Source organism: Polypterus senegalus, chromosome 4, assembly GCF_016835505.1.
Source record: "Polypterus senegalus isolate Bchr_013 chromosome 4, ASM1683550v1, whole genome shotgun sequence".
Taxonomy (NCBI): Eukaryota; Metazoa; Chordata; class Cladistia; order Polypteriformes; family Polypteridae; genus Polypterus; species Polypterus senegalus.
The window spans coordinates 44,121,235-44,142,181 of NC_053157.1; the positions used below are offsets into that span (position 1 = coordinate 44,121,235).

At 37.9% G+C, this 20,947-nt stretch overlaps 1 protein-coding gene across 1 annotated transcript in view; it reads left to right on the forward strand.

Moving 5' to 3' along the window:
- The first annotated feature begins 2,629 nt into the window (after positions 1-2,629).
- Positions 2,630-20,947, forward strand: part of cep78 (centrosomal protein 78) — a 41,668-nt gene continuing 23,350 nt past the window's right edge. The window contains exons 1-6 of the mRNA XM_039750565.1: positions 2,630-2,803; positions 5,735-5,994; positions 6,193-6,362; positions 6,716-6,788; positions 16,779-16,882; positions 17,851-18,025. Coding sequence (XP_039606499.1) covers positions 5,742-5,994; positions 6,193-6,362; positions 6,716-6,788; positions 16,779-16,882; positions 17,851-18,025 — 775 coding nt within the window. The 5' untranslated portion in view covers positions 2,630-2,803; positions 5,735-5,741. The remainder of the gene's footprint in view (positions 2,804-5,734; positions 5,995-6,192; positions 6,363-6,715; positions 6,789-16,778; positions 16,883-17,850; positions 18,026-20,947) is intronic.

Genomic DNA, 20,947 nt, shown 5'->3' on the forward strand with positions numbered 1-20,947 from the left:
TGCAAATGAGTGGAAAGTTGAAGAGAATAAGAATAACCCTGCTTATACAGTATATGGGCAAGGGGTGAGTTAAGTAATTTAAAGCCTAACTGTCCTAAGTGACAGGACACTTTAACCATTCATTAGGAGGGGTGACACAATTAATGAGGGAAATTAAATATTGTTTGCTATTTGACAATCTCTAGAGATTTAGAAAGACCAGGCTTTAAGAATCACCTACTATGACAAATGTAATCAGCCATCTAAAAAAACTGTTACTTAAATACAAAATAAACAAACATGCAAAGTATAAAGCAGACATCATTTGATTCAAAGTACTGGCAAAATGCTGCAATAACCAAACTAACCATTAAAGACAAGGTAGTGATGAAGAGGTGAAAATGACATGGCCAATAATAGCAAACTTAAAAACAAATATTTGCTTGTAAAATGTTCACTCTATTTATTTGACTTAGTTATAAACCTTGAAGAGATGGGTGAACTCACTATGAAATTCATCTGACCATGTCTTCATCCACTTTCTAACCTGCTAAATGAGTTTCAGACCATAGCCTATCCCACAGGTATCCATTAAAAAACTGTTTTGATTATTGGAGGTGATTTTTGTATATTTTTGGGAGCTGAATTCAGAAATTAAATCCATTTTTCTCCATAATGTAACATTTTTTCAGGAAACATTTTCTAGTTATCAATTATTTTTCTTACTGTTTTCAAAGTTTAAGTAACCGGGATGAAATCCTCAGAGCCACTGCCAGACCTTATGCTGGTGCAGTGGGCCCTGGGATTCTGCCTGACGCAGGACAATGCCCAGCCTCATGTGGCCAGAGTGTGCAGGCAGTTCCTGGATGATGAATGCATTAATGCCATTGACTGGCCTGCACATCCCCCAGCTCTCCTGGTTTAACACCCTGTCTCATGGTATCTCCTCCATGCTCTTGAGAGCATCTTGTGACTGCACGTATGGATGTGTCATCCTGGAGGAGCTGGACAACCTGTGCAACCTTAACTGGATGCAAGTACTGCCTCATGCTACTAGTACTGACATAGACACTAGCAAAATGTAAAACTAGAGGAGAATCAATCAGGAAGGATAAGGAGAGAGCAACTGTCTGTTGCCATCACTTGGAAAGCCATTCCCTTTTTTGGGGGGTGTCCTTGTCGTCGCCTTTTCCAGCGCACCTGTTGTCACTTTCATTTGCATCAAAGCAGGTGAAGCGGACTCATTTATGCTTCCTAACTGGACAGACTGATATCCCTGAAGCTTAACCAACTTGGTATTTGAATGTGATGATAAAGTTTTCCCTTAATTTTTTGGGCAGTATATTTTATGGTGTTCTTGAATGTAAATAAAATAAACTATTCACAATTAAAACAATTCTTTATGAGTTTCATTTTGCAGACCTGTGTTCTGGGGACGAGTAAAGTAAACTTTTCAGAGGGCATTATTGTGAATTTTGTCTGCATAGTTCATGTTCATTAGCACTTCTTGGCTATGTACTTTAGAGTTTTGAAAGGATCTGCTTACTAAGTAATTTACTAATGCTAAGTACTCTAAAAGTACTGTACAGAGGATCGTCAGTGCATGGGTGTTGGCATGGGTTTTCCTCCACATCCCAAAGTCACACTGGTAAACTTGAGTGATGACTCTAAATTGGCAGACATTCCATGTCTCCTGGAAGCTCTGGGAGTTTCCTGGTATTCTCCTAGACTCACGCAGGCAATTCGCAATCTCCTGGAAATCCTTCTTGTTCTCAACTTGAAACCATAATGGTGCTTATCGGACTGGTAACCCCAAGGGTGCCACCACAAGTGGGGCCATCAGACTGGAAACCTCCCAGGGTCCACCCACAGATGCCCATTGAACTTGAAACCCCAAGGAGGACTCCCCAAGGGTGTCCATCAGACTGGAAACTCTAAGGGAGACCAGAGTGCTAATACTAGCAAACCCTAAAAATGCCCCTGTGCATGGCTCCTTGGTACTTTTACTGCATGTATGCCCTTCACCCAAACCTCCCTGAAATCAGTTGTGCAGGGGTGGGATGTCTGAATTGGTCAAACACAAGTGAACATGAGTGTATGCTTGAATGTGCCCTTCTAAGAATGGGAATCCACCCACCATGAATATATGCAAGTTAGAAAGAGTATGGCTGGATTCTTACCTGGCAACTATAGTAAAAAGAACGATCACAGCCTTCACACATTTCCACTACAAGTACTGTAAAAGACTAAGGATTATTAAAATATACAAAGTGTGCACATCTATCATCGTGCTGTTAGTTCCTATTATGTCTTCCTATTGGATTAAATGCTTCAACAATATGTGATGTCAGCCAATCAATCATTTGGTCGTGTCCTCACAGACCTAGCCATCTCAGTCACCTCTTTCTTATTTACCTTGTCTTGCTCTGAAGAAAATATGTAACAGTGTAAATTCATCATCTTAAAAACACAGAATGGAAGTAAACATCCATAAGCAAAACCTAAAATAGCTGAGGAGTTGATCTGCGCTATGTCTTCCACCACAACAGATGGCAGTAGTAAGCTGTTTAATCTTTCGAGTCTGCCTACGACATACGTGAACGGTTAAGAAACCAAGGAAACGGCGGCCAGCTGAAGGAAGTAGCGCGGAGAAAGCGACAGGCGGCGCCGGTTGGCCGCTTGGGAAACGGGAGGGGGAGATAATACGACCAAACGAGCTCTGTGTTTGCAGGTCTTGAGCCTAACGGTCGAGGTGTTGCAGTGCACGCGTCAGGAGTTCTTTTTGAAGGATTTGCCGTATTTGTGAGGAAAGTCGGCGTTAAATGTGAGTGTGATCTCGTCGTTAGTTGTTATCTACTAGATCGCTCCTCATAGCTGCATTATCCTCGAACTCATTTTTAAATTCGGCGCCGTGTTGTGTTTCGCGTCCAGCTTGCCAGTCTTTTCGCAGCTTCTTGGTAACTTCCTTAGCCCCTGACAACGTGCATATCTTGGAGAATGATAGGAGCGAATACAGTGTTCGGAAGCCGGTACATCGTCAGATCAGAATAGCAGTCGCCCACACATTGGTCATTTAACTTGCTTCTCTTTGGGATGTGAAAGGAAATCCTCGCACAGTGAGAGATCTTGTAAAGGGAGATTGAAATTCTGAATCGAGCCCCTGGAGGTAGAAGTTGTTCAAATGCGTGAGCCGCCCTTAGCCCTTTTTTGTGTTTTCTGCATTGTTAGTACGGGGAGGTCAGAATTTCATAATCAATAAGTGCGATTCGGCAGTGCAGCGTAGTAAATCTTTAAAAAAAAAAAAAAAAAAAAACTGTACGAGTGGCGCTTGACAACAGATCTCTGACAAGACGAAAACAAAATAGAAAATACACTGCCCTGTGATTACATATGGACATTATGTGCAACAGGTAGTATACAAAGTACCACCAGAATAAAATAAACGTGCATACGATTACATTGTAAATCGTATCAGTAGCAAATGAAAGTACATTTGACTCTGATCAAAAAATGTAATTAATCGAGTATTGCATTATGAACAGGTGGTAAATTTTATGAAAATTATACACTTCTTTTTACACAGTAATATAATCTTTACTTGGTTTTAAACTTATAATAAGCTAATTTAATGTAATGTGCGCTAATATCTTTGGTTGATTTGTTGATCTTTCATTACCTTTTTCAGAAATTTCATGTATATAATCTACTACTTAATTTCCTTATTGTTCACTTCCTAGCTTTGTTGTTTAGCACTAGTGCCTTTCATCTCACAGAGACCTGAGTTCAAATCTTAACCCTACCACTAGGGTCTCCAACTCTGGTGCTGAAGCACTACTGTGGCTGCAAGTTTATATTTTAACCATTTCTTAAATACCAGTTTTTGCTTTTAAATAACTTTTTCCCCCTTCATTTTAATTGACTTATTTTTTTAAGGTTTGGTCTTCTGAATTGCTTCTCCACCTGCACCCAAACAGAAATGAGATATGAAGTGAGTGAGACAACAGATGACCAGCTAAGTCAGGGCCTCACCCCCCAACCAATTTCACTCCAACCAGTTTTCTAATTGGGAGCCAATTCTTGTTGTTAATTAAACCCATTATTTAATTCCATGGCCTATTGGTGCTTTCATTCTGCAACAGCAAACATTTCCAAAACTCTTGATTTTCTTTTTTCTAAGAACACTGTCAAAATGTTTTGTGGACCTTATCAGATCAACATTACTGAGACGTTCACCTTTCTTTATTTTCATTCATTGTATGATGGTCATCTGTTGGCTCATTTTGTATTTCAATATTGTTTGACTACTAATTAAGGAAATAATAAATAATTATGGGGTCTGAGTTGTAAATAGCAAGTCAATTAAAACGAAGGCAAAATAGTTAGCAGTAAAAAGTGGTCACTAAATTAAGAAAGGAGTTATAATGAAATCCTGTAGCCATAATAGTGGTCTGTAACCGGCGCTGAAGGCCTCTATCTATATGTTCTGTTTGGATCTCAATTTTCTTCCCCCATCTCAAATGTACAGTTTAGGTTTAGTAGCCCAGTTTCAGCAGGTGTGAGCGCGTAGCAATGTACTGGTGATGTGTTTGGTTTTCATGTTTTTTGGTAGAAGGAAGTAAATCAGAGTCTGTAGTCTGACAAACAAATGCCCTGCATGATGTCTTCAGTGGGCTTCTTCATTAAATTCATGTCAAATACAAGCATTATTTACAACTGAGAAAAGATTGTTCTGGGATGCTGGCCTTAGAGGCAGAGTTTTAAAAAAAGCCATATTGGAAACTGGCAAATAATAATGAAGAAGTTAAAATAAGCAAAATAACACAAAGACATTGGACTGAAGAAGACTGGAGAAGTGTATTAAGATCAGCACCCTGGAATCCTCTTTTCTCTGGTGCAGATGCCACTGGTATTTGGTGTTTATTTACGCAACAAGCCAACTGAGGAACTGTAAAGAATTTATTTCCCAAACTACAGATTCTGCTGTACTTATCCTGTTATGTGGTTATGAATCTAGGTCTTCCCCTTCCTTTTCTATCCTAGTTAGATGTAGTTTGGCCTCCTTTCTCAAGACTGCAGTATACACCTTTGTATGACATATTCAGTTTCTTGGCAATCTGTCTCATGTAATTACTTTCATTCTGCAAACAGAAAATAATCTGACAAGTTTCTTGAGAAAGCTGTTTCATTTTGGCAGTTTGTTAAACTCAGAATAGAATTTTAGGCATGCCAGTACCTCGCAACCCAAGAGAAGAGAATAACAGGTTTCAGCAGTACTAATGCAATTACAAAAAATGTCTCTATAAGGCAGTTAGCATTTAAACATAACAAATAAATGGCCAGCCAAGGGATTTTACCATTAGGACGCCAAAGGAATAGCTGCTGAAAATGGGGATTTGCAGTCATATGAGAACAATAAATTAAAATAAATCATTTCAAGCAGTGACAGCCATTAGAAACACTTCTAAAGTCTTGGCTATATTGTTAAATTTAATTTAATGGTACGTTGATTAAAAAAAGGTATACATTTCTATCAAAAACATGAACATTTCTGTCCAGACTTTTGACTGGAATATTTGTATATAATTTCCTCAGTTGGTTTAATGATGGTCTACTAGAAAAATGTGCAGAAGTATTGGTTATCCCTTAAAATTACATGTCCCTTGTTTTAGCCATATTTGGTTTTAAACGTTTTTAAAGCTTTTGTGGGCACATTTTTACAACATTTAAATGTTCCATATTTTTCTTTCTCTTATAGCTTCACAATGCTAGACCCCATTCAAGTTAGGCGTCGTGGTGGGATGGATTTTCATTCTTATTATGAGTACTCTTGTGCTTTGCAAGACACTGTCCCACTAGTAGCTGTCAAAGCAAACCTTGCACAGGAAACCTTGGACTTTTGTGGTGATCGCATACGATTGATTGACTGGACTCCCATTTTGAACACTCTTGCGATTAACAAACATCTCCACCATGTTGCAATAAGAAGTTTCCATCAGCCAATTCTTGATGATGCAGGTTTGTTTTTAAGAGATTATGTATTTTGTTTGATTGGCAATATCAATGATGTAAACAAGTCTCTCATGTATTATTTGCATTCTTAATTGTTCTCTTTTAAAAACAAGAAGCATGGTGCACAGAAATTATTCAAATTATTATTATTTTACCTAACGTAAGAGTTATTTAAGGCATCAGATCTGTTTTGTTTTGTTGCAGAAAGACCTAGAACATTTTACAGGAGAAAGATTCCAGTATTTCGGTCCAAAGATATGACGTTTCGGTTATGTAAATCAGTTCGAGATTGCTTGTGCATTTCTCAGGTTCTGAGGACTTTGGAACTTCAAGGACTTCCACTAAGAGAAAGGGATTTAGTTACCCTAACAAAGGTATTGGAGAACATCCATTTAAATTAATTTCCTTTGATAATGTATAGATTATGTTTAGATAGCTATGCAGAAAAATACTGCAAATAGGAGCTTTCTCCATATCTAATCATAATTATCCATTCATGTACTGTATTCCAATATGTGTAAAATTAAGCACTTCAGTGGTTGACATTATTTATGTTGGTCACGATTTTAAAACACATGATTTTACTTTTTTTTTTTTAATATTTAAATATACCTTTGAGAAAAGCAGTGTGTATGTTTTGAGAAAATCAACATCTGTCACTATGTGTTTTTTTAACATAGGATCTGATATAGAATCATGAATTTGTATATGTGTGTCTGTTTAATAGGGATTATCCAAGGCTGTATCACTGCAGAGATTTTCTTTGGCATATTGCTCTATTGGCGATGAAGGATTACAAGGTAAGTTATTGTAAACTTCAAAAAATGTTAGTGAGGTTTATAAGATAACACTGGCTAATATACATAAAACAAGTACAATATGAAATTGAACAACAATAAAAATAAGAAGTAAGTGACCCTGGAAAGCTGCAGGCTTTCTTTATAACCATTTTTCTTAAGCCCTGCTTCCTCAAGTTTTTGAGTTTTACCCCCCCATATAAACCTGGCTGATCACAAATACGCCTGTTCTTTGCATTTGTTGGTCTTTTTTTCCCTCCTTATTGCTCCCAATAATTTACCTGAGATATATGATAGATGTTAAACTTACTGGCTGGCAGTTACTACTATTATTCTAATCACCGATTTCTACATATATATTATACCATTTGCAGCTGGAGAGTCACAAAGGGAGAAAATGAATCGCATATCAAAAGTAGTTTTTTATTCCAGAGCTTTCAACCCTGTCTCTGTCTTCATCAGAGGATAATTCTTAGACTTACAAGAATCAAAGGCAATATATAGCAAAAAAAAAATTATTTGGCTAAGTCAGTGTGGTCGGGGGGGGGATATTGGGTGTAAAGTTTTGATTATTATGAACATGTTCTTCTTAAGTTTGCATATTCTGGATTTATGTCCAAGTGTCTGTTGATGGTGTTCTCATTTGATAACCAGGATTCGGCCAGCTCTCTGGCACTTTTCGTACTTGAATTTTATTTGTACATTGTCCCAGTTAAATGTTTGTCCTGTTGATTTAGTGTGCGTATAGATCAATGATCGTGAGTCCTTTCTTCTGATAGAATTGCGATGTTCCTGTATACGTGTTGAGATTCTTTTTGAAGTTTGTCCAATGTATACCGCTGAGCACGAACTGCATGGAATGCTGTACACTGCGTTTCGTGTTTCTGCTGTCGATTTCTTGTTTTTAGCATTAAAGAGGACCATGCGCAGATTATTCATGGGTTTGTGTGCTATTCTGATGCCTGACTTGGCCAGGATGCGTGCTGCACCTTCAGACCCCTTGTGGTGATAAGGGAGTGAGTTCCAGGTGGGGTGGGGGTTCTGATTCAAGTCAATTGTTTGCTGAGTTTTTTGGTGTCTTCTGTGTAGGCTTTGATTAATGAAATGACCACACTGACATAGCCACCTCCAAACGTAATGTTTTGCTATATATTGCCTTTGATTCTTGTAAGTCTAACCATTATCCTCTGATGAAGACCCCTGGCAGGGTTTGAAAGCTCAGGAATAAAAAAAAAACTACTTTTGATATGTGATTCATTTTCTCCCTTTGTGGATCTCCAGCTGCAAATATGCACACCGTATCACAGACCTTCTCTTCCATAATATACTGTATATACTATGTACACAGGTCAAATCTCATTATAGCAAATGCCAGAAAAACAAATCCATATTGTTGTTCATACAACATAGTGTTTAATGAATTTCATTTTAACAAAATGTAAATTTTAATATATTAAATGTTTTTTCAACAAAAAATGGGCCACCAAAGATAATAAAGCAAAATACTTAATGCCGCACCTACACTCACTAAGTCTTGGGATCCCTGCAACAGGCTGTGTCTTTCTTGTTAGACCAAAAGAAAGTGACGGTGTGTTGCGAAATTTCTGATCCCGGACAGTTTAAGCGAGGTTCGGTGAGAGTGTAGGCACGACCTGCACATAGCTGAATTCAGAGTCAGTGCTCCACTGAGCATCCATGTGGGTAGTTTGTTTGTGGATACTGCACTGTTTTGAGTTTCATAGTTCTTCTCAAGTTTTCTTTGCAATGCAACAGTGTGAGATTTCACTGAAAGAAAAATTAACAATCCTGGAAAAGTTTATTCCGGAATGAGAAAAATGAATCGCACCTTCAATGCTGTCAACAAATTTGAAGGATCGAAAAAAATAGAAAACAAAGTTAAAGACCAGGCATTGGGACCTGAATGAAAAAAATAAATTAGAAGCATGTTTATATCTCTCTATATATAAAAAGAAAAGTAATGTCTAACGTCTCATTTTCATTCTGTATTCATACCTTTTATTTCTATCAAAAAAAGTTACATCTAACGTGTCCTGTTCAAATAAAATATTTTTTCAATTTAAGAAGCGCTGTTTTTTTTTTTAATACAGGTTTTGTAAAGCTTGGGTCACAGAGTTAGTCACATGAGAGACAGAAAGGTGCAAGGAATATACAGGTACTTTATTACTGTATAAAGAAGGCAGGTACAGACTCAAAACGTCATTCAAAATAGGAGCTGTTACTTCAGCACTGAAGCACATGAGATAGGAGCTGTGACGTGGCAGTTGTCCTGCTTTAGCTCCCATCTTCAGAATAGAAGAACACCAGCGGTGTGCTGTTTACCAGACAGAGCAGCTACGGGGTTGTCTTTGCATCTCTGCTGTTAGAGATGGTGATTCGTCGATGACCCTGGTCACAATAGTATATGTATTTCCCCCCATATTTGCTATAACGAAATTTCCATTCCGATGAAATATTTTTATGGTCCCGTGAGTTTCATTACAACAGGATTCTCCCCTGTGTAATAGGGAAACAATTTGCTAGCTTCCAATCTGTAAGAATTCCCCTTATTATGCAGTTATTTTTGAAAAGAGTGGTAGAGGTTTATATAAATACTTGCTAACCACCCTAAAATTCATTTTATTTGGTCCAGGTGATTTATTTGATTTCAGCCTTTTTAATCAAAGTGCACCTCTCTCTCTCTCTGAGCAACTCCAAATTGCTGAAAGTGCCCATACTAGTCCCTGTTGCCTCTAATAGGTTATTGACCACTGGGAAATTTTAAAGAAATATAAATTTAAATTATCCATACTGTTGTTCATAATACACGTTACTTCTGATTGTCTTTTTTTTTTTTTTTTTCTGACTAAACTACTGAGAAAATCTGTTTGGATCCTCTTGAATTTTCCATGCTCTAAATGGAAATGATCCAAGGTTATTTTATTAATATGGACTGAGGACTATGCAGTAGTATAGAGTAATCTGTGCAGGTATATTGGGTTTTAACCCAAACTTGCATAATAAACAGAAAAACCCTTCAACTCTGGCAAAGGCCTTTTCTGCACCCAGAGATAATTTGATCTCAGGTTATTCAGTTTTTTTAGGAGAGTGTATTACTTTAAACAAACAGTAAAGATTACATGTTATGTGTCTGTCTTTAGTCTAATTTGATCTTGTGATATTACAGAGAAAAACACTTTTGCTATTCTTTAAGGTAAATGTTTTCCAAGATCTTCCTGTCCTTTGTTTTGTAGTTTAAACTTGGTGCATAACTCGACTGGGAATCGTATGGTTTTAGATTTTCATGGCATAGTTTTTTATTTCTTTGGCATGCACTGTGTGAAATGACAGTGCCCATGGAATAGAACACGTAATTTATCCTCACTCACATGGAGCCCTGCATTGTAAAGAAAGGTCAAACTTGCAGCCCATTTATCCCACACATCCTTTATTGCAGTAAGTTTAAAAAGCTTTTGCTAACCAGACCTTGTTGATCAGCCATCAAAGCATATGATTCTGGAAAAAATGTTTAATGTTTCAAAGTACATTGTAGTTGGAAATAGGACCCTGCCAGTATCAGCATCCCATTGGCTTCCTAGTATAGTACTTCAGTATTTGATATGTACACTCCATCCAAAATCAACCAGCCAGTATGAGCTTGCAAGTGGTTCTGATAAAGCTGTTAACCATTATACACTCATTGCCCTCTCACGTTGACCATCTAAGGGATGGTGTTCTCTATTGAGCACTGTTTGAATTATTCAAATGCAGATTTGCATAAGATGAGCACGGATCAAAAACCATGCGCTGCTCCACTGGAATCACCGCAATCTTTTCACAGCCTTTGTGATATTCTTCCTGTGTTGCTCTGTGATATCAAGGAGCTTAAGGGCCCCCTGTCTAGCCATCTTCCTCTCAAATGCCTCTTCCGTACGGTTTTCCAGGAAACTGGCCGTTCCATCAGGGTCAGATGTTTGCGTTTGCTGCTTCAGACATCGGGATCATATGGGGCCAAAGCATGGTTGCTGCAATGGAATTTGGGATCTCCAGTTGCTTTCTCAAGTCAACCTTAAGCTGCCAGTCTTGGTGTACGTCATAAACAGGAATCTAAAGCCTCACTGGACTGACTCTTTGAATTACAGACAGGAGTTTTGACCAACAATTGAGGGGGAAGGGCAGATATTCATTTCAAAACATCAGTCCCTTGAGGGTTTAGTTATCATAAATGTTTTTCTCTTCATTGTGCATGAAAACATGTATAAATGTAATTTTTTTTTACTTGGCCATCACTACAAAGTACATGGGCTAATTATTTACATATACAAAAAGTATTTTTTTAGGTGGAGTATTACTTTAATACACCCTGGAACCCCAGGAGTCCAGTCCAATGTTTTACACTAAGGTATCATTATAAGCATTCCTCAGCAGATGCACTGTCTGGCAGTAGACACCAATGCTGAAAAAAGTTATTGCCTTCAATACATAGGAAGGAGATGATTCTGAGCTGCTTAGTGTTGTTTGAGTTCTCCTACTTTTGAACTATGAACACCCTCTTCAGGTTTCCATCACAGGGCTTCCTTTTCACTCCTCCAGATCATCTTGAGCATGTGCCACAGTTGATATAATAGTTTATCCTTCAAGGGATTCATTGTCATCAGAGTAGGATTTAGCTTAATCAGATCTTAACTCGATATTGTCTTTAGTTTTTGTATGTAAGTTGGAACTTGCACTGACAGTGTCTGAAACAGTTTGAAAAGGCATAGCGGTGGCACAAAATCACACCACTAACTGACCATTGATCCTTTAGCGGAATAAACGCTATCTGTGTTGAGTAGTCGTTCCAAGTGTCACCTATCCTCCTAGCTCAACTAAACGGCCAGCTGCTGTTGCTTTCCTGTGACAGAGCTTATTTGTATCCACAACTTTGCATGCTGATAGTTACATTCAATGACATGTGCACATGAAAGCACAAAATGACTGAAGATGGTGACAAAGTCTGTACTGTGCAGTACTATTCCTCACCTTCAAGTAATTACTTATATATACACACACATGCTTACACTTTACCTTATATACAGTCTACTGTATGTGTCTAGCAAGTCAAGTAAGCTTTATCTGTTATCTTTCCATATAAACAGCCAAAGTAACTTGTCTCTTGGACCATCATGCAACACAGACCAAACAAAATAATAAAAATAAAATATCAAAGGTTAAATCTTCAGTGTGGGTATACAGTATTGAAAATGATTGCTGTACAAAGCTTGTAGCAGACAGAAATAGGAGCAGCAACATGAATTTAACGGCTTTGTGGCTAGCAAAGAATATCTAGGCATATATGTAATGCAGGTTCAAACAGACAGACTCTTGTTGGCAAGTTTGGTACATTAAGTATGTTAACACAAGATCACTCCAGCATTTATAGTAGGTGTGTAGAATTACAGTGAAAACTAAGGGTTTAGCCAGTTACTTTACCAGTAAGCCAGCCACCATGTACAGTACTATCACATTTGCATCAAAATAAATGAATCACAGGTTGACCCGGGCCACTGAGGCACTATGTTTACCAGTCACATATTGCCACCACAGGTGACATTTGATTTAACGACATATCACTGCTCACATATAACAAATGTAGCTTCATTTTCGCTAGATGCCCTTATTGCAATATGAATGCAGTAAATTGCTCTGATTATGTTAGGAGAAAAGAACATGGCTACAGATTGCCTTTATGTACAGTATGGATGGATGGATGGATAGATATAGTGCCTCACTGGTTAGTTAATACTGTCCAGCACAGCAGATATGACAGCTTGGTTGTCATATTCCCCACCTGCCAACCAGTTCCCTGAGCGACAACAACAGTAGCTGATGTAAACTGAGAAATAACCAAAAAAGTTGTTCAGTGCAAATATACAGCATTGGCCCTCTTAAGTAATGAAAATACAGGCTACCTCATATTCATCACTTTTGACTTGTAATATGTTTGCTGTGCCAATGGCTAAGTGATATTTATTATTATGTGTGCAAGTTGTTATTTAGCTGACTTAGCTGCATTTACATACTTTATCAAGGCTGTTGTCATTTCTCAGTTTCTCCGAAATGTTTAGTCAGTTGCTGTAGATATACGCATGTTCTCCCATCAAGGTTTATTTAATGAACCCAGATGTTTGTATGGGAAGTTGTGGAATTGCATTTTGAGCCTCTTTTTTTTTGTGCCAACGCAAGCTTTATTAACAAGGCCCTAGGTGAGGTTTTCCACAATGTATACTCCCAGAAACTCTACCCTTTTAATAACCTCAACAGAGGAGTCGTTGATGTACAATGGTGTGTGGACAGGACAGTCCACAATCGTCTCCTTTGTTTAATCAATCATAAGAGAGAGACTGTTTTTTGTACACCAAACCACCAGCTTTTAAAGCTACTCCCTGTATGTCAATTCATCCATGTTGCTGATGAGGTCCACTATCATGTCATCAGCTCACCTGGTGACAAGATTTGAGCTGAAAAGCAGTGGTGGGAGTACTCCACCTTGCGGTACACCAGTACTCTGAAAGATGGTGCTGGTGATGTTGGTGGCTATCCAGACAGCCTGAGGCCACTTTGTCAGAAGTCCAGGATCCAGTTACATTGAGAGGTATTCAGACCCAGTCAGCTAAGTTTCACAATCCGCTTCTGTGAAATGCTTGTGTTGAAAGCTGAACTAAAATTGATGAACAATATTCATATATACATGGCCTTTTTTTGTAAATGTAGGACAGAGCATATACAGTCAACTCCAGAAATATCGGGACACCTGAAAAAAATAATACATACAATGATTCTAAAATTCCTCAACTGTTTGGATACATTGACTATTTAATATAAATAAAACCTGCAATGATGTTTTATCTTTGGGATAGTTTATCAAAAATGTATGTAGCAATATTATTGGACCCCTTGAAGAACACTATAAATAAGACCAAATAAATTTTAGTGCCTAGGAACTTTTGGTGTCAAGGAACTGTTGTCTATGGCCATTTCATGTTTTACTGGGGTATTAATATGCGGTAACATAATGGTAAAATCCTTTTGTCATCCATCCACATGGGTAAAACTCAAATAAGAAAAAAAGTTGTTGAGCTGCATAGATTTGGGAATGGCTACAAAAAGATATATTCATTTGAAATTACCAGTAATCACAATCAGGGTCATAATACAGAAGTTTGAAAAGGATGGAACTGTTGAACATTTGCCAGGAAGGGAATGTATCTGCATATTGCCCTCATGCACAGTGAGGATAATGCTAAGAGAGGCAAAGAGGAGCCCAAAGATCACAATTTCACAACTGCAAAGTTTAGTTGAATCTTGGGATTCCTCATTTCAAAGTCAACTGTGAGGCAACACCTTTATGACCAGAAGCTTTATGGACGAGTGACACAAAAGAAGCCTCTCCTCAATACAGGACACAAATCCTAGAATCTCAACTTTGCCAAGCAACGCTGGAGATATAACTGGAATTGCGTGTTGTGTTAAGATGAGACAAAAATTGAACTTTTTGGCCACTCACACCATTGACATTTTTGGTGAAAAAAGGTAACTACACACAAAGCAGAACACTTCATACAAATAGTAAAATATGGTGGTGGCTCTTTGATGCTTTGGGGCAATTTTGCTGCCAGTGTTCCAGGGGCTTTTCTTAAGGTCAGGGACATAATCAATTCCATTAAATACCAGAAAATTTTAGCTGAAAACCTGGTTACCTCTGTGATAAGGCTGAAACTGGGCTGTGGTTGGGTCTTCCAACAAGATAATATTCCAAAGCATACATCAAAATAAAGAATTGGTTGCAGAAAGACAATCAAGGTTTTGCAATGGCTGTCACTGTCTCTAGATTTGAACCCAATTGAAAATCTGTGGTCTCAATTGAAGAGAGCAGTTCAAAAGAGAAAACCCAATAATCTCCATGTGTTGGAAATGCTCTGCATGGAAGAGTGGCCCAGGGCCCTCCACAAGTGTCTTCCAGCCTTGTTAAAGAGGCTGAGCGGTGTCATTCTCACCATGAGAGGCTCCACCAAATACTGACATTACTTTGTTCCATAAGTCAGTTTTACAATAAAAAGATGAGGCTTATCAAATTGTTTATCATAGAAAATATCACTCATTGCATGTATGGTCCATCCATTATCCAACCCGGTATATCCTAACTACAGGGTCCCGGGGGTTTGCCGGAGCCAATCCAAGCCAACACGGGGCGCAAGGCAGGAAACAAACCCCGGGCAGGGCGCCAGCCCACCGCAGTGCGCACACACACACACACACACACACACACACACACACATACACACCAAGCACACACTAGGGACAATTTAGAACTGCCAATGCACCTAACCTGCATGTCTTTGGACTGTGGGAAGAAACTGGAGCACCTGGAGCAAACCCACACAGACATGGGGAGAACATTTATGTATGGTCCCTTTTACATATTATTTTTTGCACTATTTAATGAAGGGTGCCAATATTTCTAGATGTGACTGTAGTATCTTTAGTGGAACTGCTTACATGTTGACTCAAACTGATATGGGACCATTCTGTCTTGGAGATTTTCCTTAATATGTACGATCTTCACTTGCCTCTCACAGCACTTCATGATGATAGGAGTAAGTGTTATAGGGGCGTAGTTATGTAGACATGTCACAGGTGTTTTCTTCATTGTTGGAATAATGGTGGAAGTCTTGATGTTCACAGGCACTATCACCTAGCTCAAGGGAATGTTGAAGACCTCAGTCACTTGGACAGCGCACTCCTTGAGAACACAGCCAGGTATATTAGTGAGTCCAAATGTCTAATGTGGATTGACCCTGGATAGGGATCTCCTCACTTTGGCTTTGGACAAACAGTTTCCCTGGTCATTGGAACACAAGGTATTTTTTTCCCTCACAGGTGTGTCATTCTGTGCACAGGAGTTGTTCAGCCTGCCAGGGAGAAAATTTGCTTCATCAATATGATCTTGTTGTGTGATGTTATAGCCTGTGATGACTGATGACATGAAGGCTCTGCCACATACTTTGCGTTTCTTTAGCGTTCTGGAAGAAACCCTGAATTTTAACTGTGTAGTCATGCTTTGCCTCCCTGATGTTCTGGGAAAGGTTAGCACTTGCTGTTCTGAGAGGTCTCCAGATGTGAAAACAGTGTTGCAGGCTTTTAGCAGTGCACATACCTTTGCAGTCAGCCAGGGTTTCTGGTTTGCCCTTGTGATGACACATTTTGTAACTAACATCTTCTGTGCACTTGAAGGTACATATGGTCACAGATGATGTGTACTCCTGTAGATCCATTGTTCACTGCTGACTGCAGCCTGCCTGGGGACAGGTCTCGGGCTTTGTGGTCAAAACAGTCCTGAAGGGATGAGGTGGCTTCAGGAAAAAACTCTGATTTCTTTGAAGACTGGTTTAGTCTGCCTCAGTTTGGCTTGCTAAGTGGTGGACAATTTTACAGAGACGTGATCAGAGTGGCTAAGATAAGGGTAGGTCTTGGCTGTGTATGCATTCTGTACAATTGGGTAAACGTCGTCTAAACAGTAATCTCTTCTGGTTTGGGAACGTACATGCTGGTAAAATTTGGGGAAAATTGATTTAAAATTTGCATTGATAAAATAACAAGTGAAAAAGCTGTTGGGATGTCCTTTTTGCAGTTTGTTAATGCATTTCTATTGTTCCCAATGCACTTGGGTTAGCTGTGCTAGCCTTGGAGCTAATGCTGAGCAAGATGCATGGCTCTCAATAATACTGATATGAACTCTCTCTGCAGAGTGGCTGACACTTCACTGTAAAACAAATTCAGTGACTGGTGAACAGTGCCACGAGACTACAGTAGCATTTGTTCACCATTCATTGTTTACATAATATGGAATAAACTGTTTATAATAGGATGGAGTTTTCCAGTGCATCAAAAGTTATTGTGAATAACATGAGACTACGTTTGCTAATTTTATTTTGTTGTTTATGCTCTGTTTTGAAGTTATTTGCCACAGTGTAAAAAATTCTTCATCAATCAAGACAATTGATTTCACTAGCTGTAACCTCACATGGAAGAGCGCAGAACAAATGGCAAATATTATTAAGGTATGTTATTTAATATTTACATTTGATATGATTATAAAAATCTTGATAGTGCTTTGATAGCATGTATGTATAAGAATAGTCTTATTTTTAATATATTTTCTTACAAATATGTGATTTGGGTTAATATGTGTCTTGAAAAAAGTTAATGTTGTTAGTGTATTATGAAAATTTAGTAGAGCTCAATCTATGAACAACTATCTTCCTATGCTTTGCCTACAAAACTAGCAGGGAACACGGATGCACTCACTTTGTTATCTTGTTGGTTAACTTCATCAATCAGTGGTACACTGGCTGCGGTGGAACCCGGCAAGCATTTGCATGACTGTTGTAAATGAATGATATGTTCCATGTTGTTGCTTTTGCACTTTGGTATTGTGTGTTTATTTTTTTTTTCTTTTTCAAAAGCAATAATAACATTGTTATTCTTTCAAGATCATATTACAGATATAACAAATGCTGAAATATCATGTCTGGATCTTTAAGATGTTTTTCTTCTAGCACAGCAATAAACTTTATCCTGTGATCAAGCGACATTGAATTGGTCACATCTACGGGGAACCTCCTTTTTGACACACCTCAGTATTGTAGGCCCTAACACTGAACCCTTTAATAAACTCCTTTATTTTTCTAACACCAGTTCATTGACAGTTGATTTTTAAACAAGGAATGTGATTACTAGGGGAACTGTAGTCAGTCTTTGTTTTAGTTATGGCATTGTAACATACAACATTGATCACTTTTTAAAGATAAACTTCAACATAAATTTTCTTTTTATTAGCTTGAAATAGTACAGTGTTCCTTTCTGTGCTGGCTTTCTATGCTGACTATATTTGAATGATCATTTCATATTTTAATTTGTTCATACCTTTTTTTAAAGCAGTATAAATTTTATAATAAATCATTGTCTACAGAAAAAAGGTGCTAATTTTATTTGATTATAATATTTAACTAATTGTCTTTCTTTTAAGCACCAGGCAACTAAACGTCACAGTATTGCATGGGCTGAAAGCCTCCGCTACAGAAAACCTGATCTGGATTGTATGTCAGGCCTAAGAAGAATTACACTGAACTGTAATGCCCTAATTGGAGATCGTGGCGCAAAGGCCTTTGTTGAACCACTTGTTGAAGATTGTTGGCTAAAAGGTGATAAATCATATTGGTTAGTTTTGTCTTTGCTTGTAAATATATATTTCATACATTTCTTTTGCTATCCTTGAATAAAACAGTAACCATATTTATCATCATCACAACATTTATGTACCATAACATTAATCAGAAATACAATTATTTCTCTGTTCCATGGACATATTGAAATAGACAAAACAGACAGACATGATTGAGACGAGGAAAAGAAAAAACTCACAGTATGAAATATGTTTCTAATGCACTAGTATTAATAACAGTGACCCTTTGTGTTCTTTAAAATCTGTTGACTTGGCCATTATTACCGTTATTGAAACTTTCTAGTCCAGATATTTAAAAAGTGCAGTAGTGTGTACAAAACCTCTCATTTTGTTGTATTTGATTTACCAGGCATCACACCTTCCGACCTAAGTCTTGAAAGCCACCTTTGTGCTTCCCTAATGAGACTGATATACAGGCCAATTGCTCAAATTATTTTTTTTTTTTTAAAGTGTAGGTAAAGTAGTAAATGCAAGTGTATATTAATTAGAAATAAAATGTGTATAGGCTGGTGTTTCATCAGTTGTCACATTTGGTATTCCCAGAACAATTTAAACTAATTAGCCTAAAATGCCTATTGATTAAATGTGAAACCCCATGTGAACAAGGAGAACTAAACCTAGATTTCTGGAGGTATGAGGCAACAGTGCTCCCCATGATGTGTCATCATGCCACCCAAAACAGTGCTTATTTAAAAAAAAAAAAACGCAGAAGAGTGATTTAGTTTGATTTGGTTTAATTATAACAATTGAGTATGCCATTTAGTGCTGCAACTAATGATTATTTTGGTAGTCGACTAATTGTTCAATTTTTTTTTTCGATTAGTCACAAATATTTCATGCCTGACTATTTTGATGCCTGCGACCTGTGGTTGCACATCCTGTTCTGGGCTCCAGTGCATGTCTGGCCTCATCTGCTCACGTCTGTCCACCAATGTCACTCTAATGTCTCTGCATTAACACGATTAAAATTGATAATAATCAAATTAAAATAACAACCAGTGAAACATGTGAATTTGAAAATAATCACGTTTTATGTTAGTGTGATCATCACAAAAAAAAAAAAAATACATTAATCAATACAAACTAAAGTGCACATAGTCTTTAAACAAAAAAAGTGCATTTAACTTAACCAAAAATGGCCACTGGTGTGTCTAAAAGTCCAAAAGTTTAAATAAAGCTTCAATTCAAATAAAATAAAACAATAATGTACAGTTTATAAAAGATTTAGTTTCATATATTCCTGATCACAGTGCAGGAACGTGAGCATTTCGACATGCTCTGGTGTGAGGCTGGCTCCCTTCTTTGAGACAATGATCCCAGCTGCTAAGAAGAGACACTCGGATGGAGTAGAGGAAGCAGGAATACACAAGAATGATTTTGCAGACAGAGAAAAATGTTTTAATCATCACACTCTGAAGGAAAGGTGTTGTAGTTTATCACATCATGTACTATATTATGCCAAAATAAAATTTGGAAGCACACTGAAGCCAAGTATATGCGGCGATATACATTTGGCGACGTACATTCATTGAACTCGGCAACTGGCTAAAGTTGTTTCTCAGTACAATTTGCCAGCACGCCAGAGCCGAGTATATATTCGGCGATGCACTGTTGCAGCTGGCTATATCTGCTTCGCAGAGCAATTTGCCAGCACGCCGGAACTTATCAGTTGGTGCCATATATTCGTTGAGCAGCCAGCTCACGACCACTGCTGGCCCTGGCAGAACTGCAGCACCACTGTCTTTGGGATTCAGCCGCTGCACTAAACAAGCCTGCCATAATCAGCGTTTACCTCTGTGTGTTTGCGTGCAGCCAGTTCAAGAGCAGTTGGCTCGGTGATTTACTGAATTTCATTGATGGCTTCAGTTGCACCTTGAACATATAATAATAGATTGTTGCAGTAGTTGTTTTTTTTTTTTTTTTATAGTTTTTACAGTTCATTTGCAGTGTGTAAAATGACCAGTGTTGCAGTAATTGTGATGGTGTTTGCATGAAAAAAAAATGCATTCCATTAAAATTTCACATTTTCTTCGTGAATTTTGACGTTTACTTAAAAAGTGATGCTAAAAAGTATTTGGCTTCCAGGGGTGCATTAAACCCTAAGTATGTGTCGGTTTAAGGGTTAGCTATCACTGTCGAAACCTTGATATACACATTATAGTACAAACATCAACGTTAACACATGGCGCTAACTTTACTCGCTAAAACTTACCTCTCGAGACACGGCGGCATCACAGCTCCAGGATGCTTGCGTTTGAGATGCTCATGCATCGCAGTGGTGCTGCCGTGAAAAGAAAGCTCTGCTTTGCGTAATCTGCATTCAGTTTTTTTTTTCTTTAGGTGAGGTGGTCCCACAATTTAGAAAGTTTCTGTCTCAATTTTTTTTTCATCTCCTTCCCCCTACTCTATCCAACTCGCCATTGCAACCACGTTTATTCTCCTCTACGTTCTTTTTCTCCTCAGACATTCTTCGTTGGTAGGACTGTGTGCAGTCTTGACAAACAATAACAAATGATACTGCCCCCAAACGTTTATGTAGTGCATTGCAGTTACAAAAACCAATGTGGTTCTTTGTGACTGGAGCCTCTATTGAAGGTTCTGTTTATGATGTGTTGACAATAAAAAATCTGCGTTGACAATTTTTTATAGTCGACGTCGTTGATTACGTCGACTAATTGTTGCAGCCCTTAATGCCATTCTAGTGAATATTATGCTCTAAGACTCTTACTATTCATAGAACATCTTTCAACTTTGAAATACATAATTTTTTATGAAAATATGCTATATAAATAAATTTTGTTGTTATTTAATTTTTCTTGCAACTTGCATTAAGTAGATGCTTAGATTCAGATTCAAGAGTTCCTAAAATAATGAGTGGCGT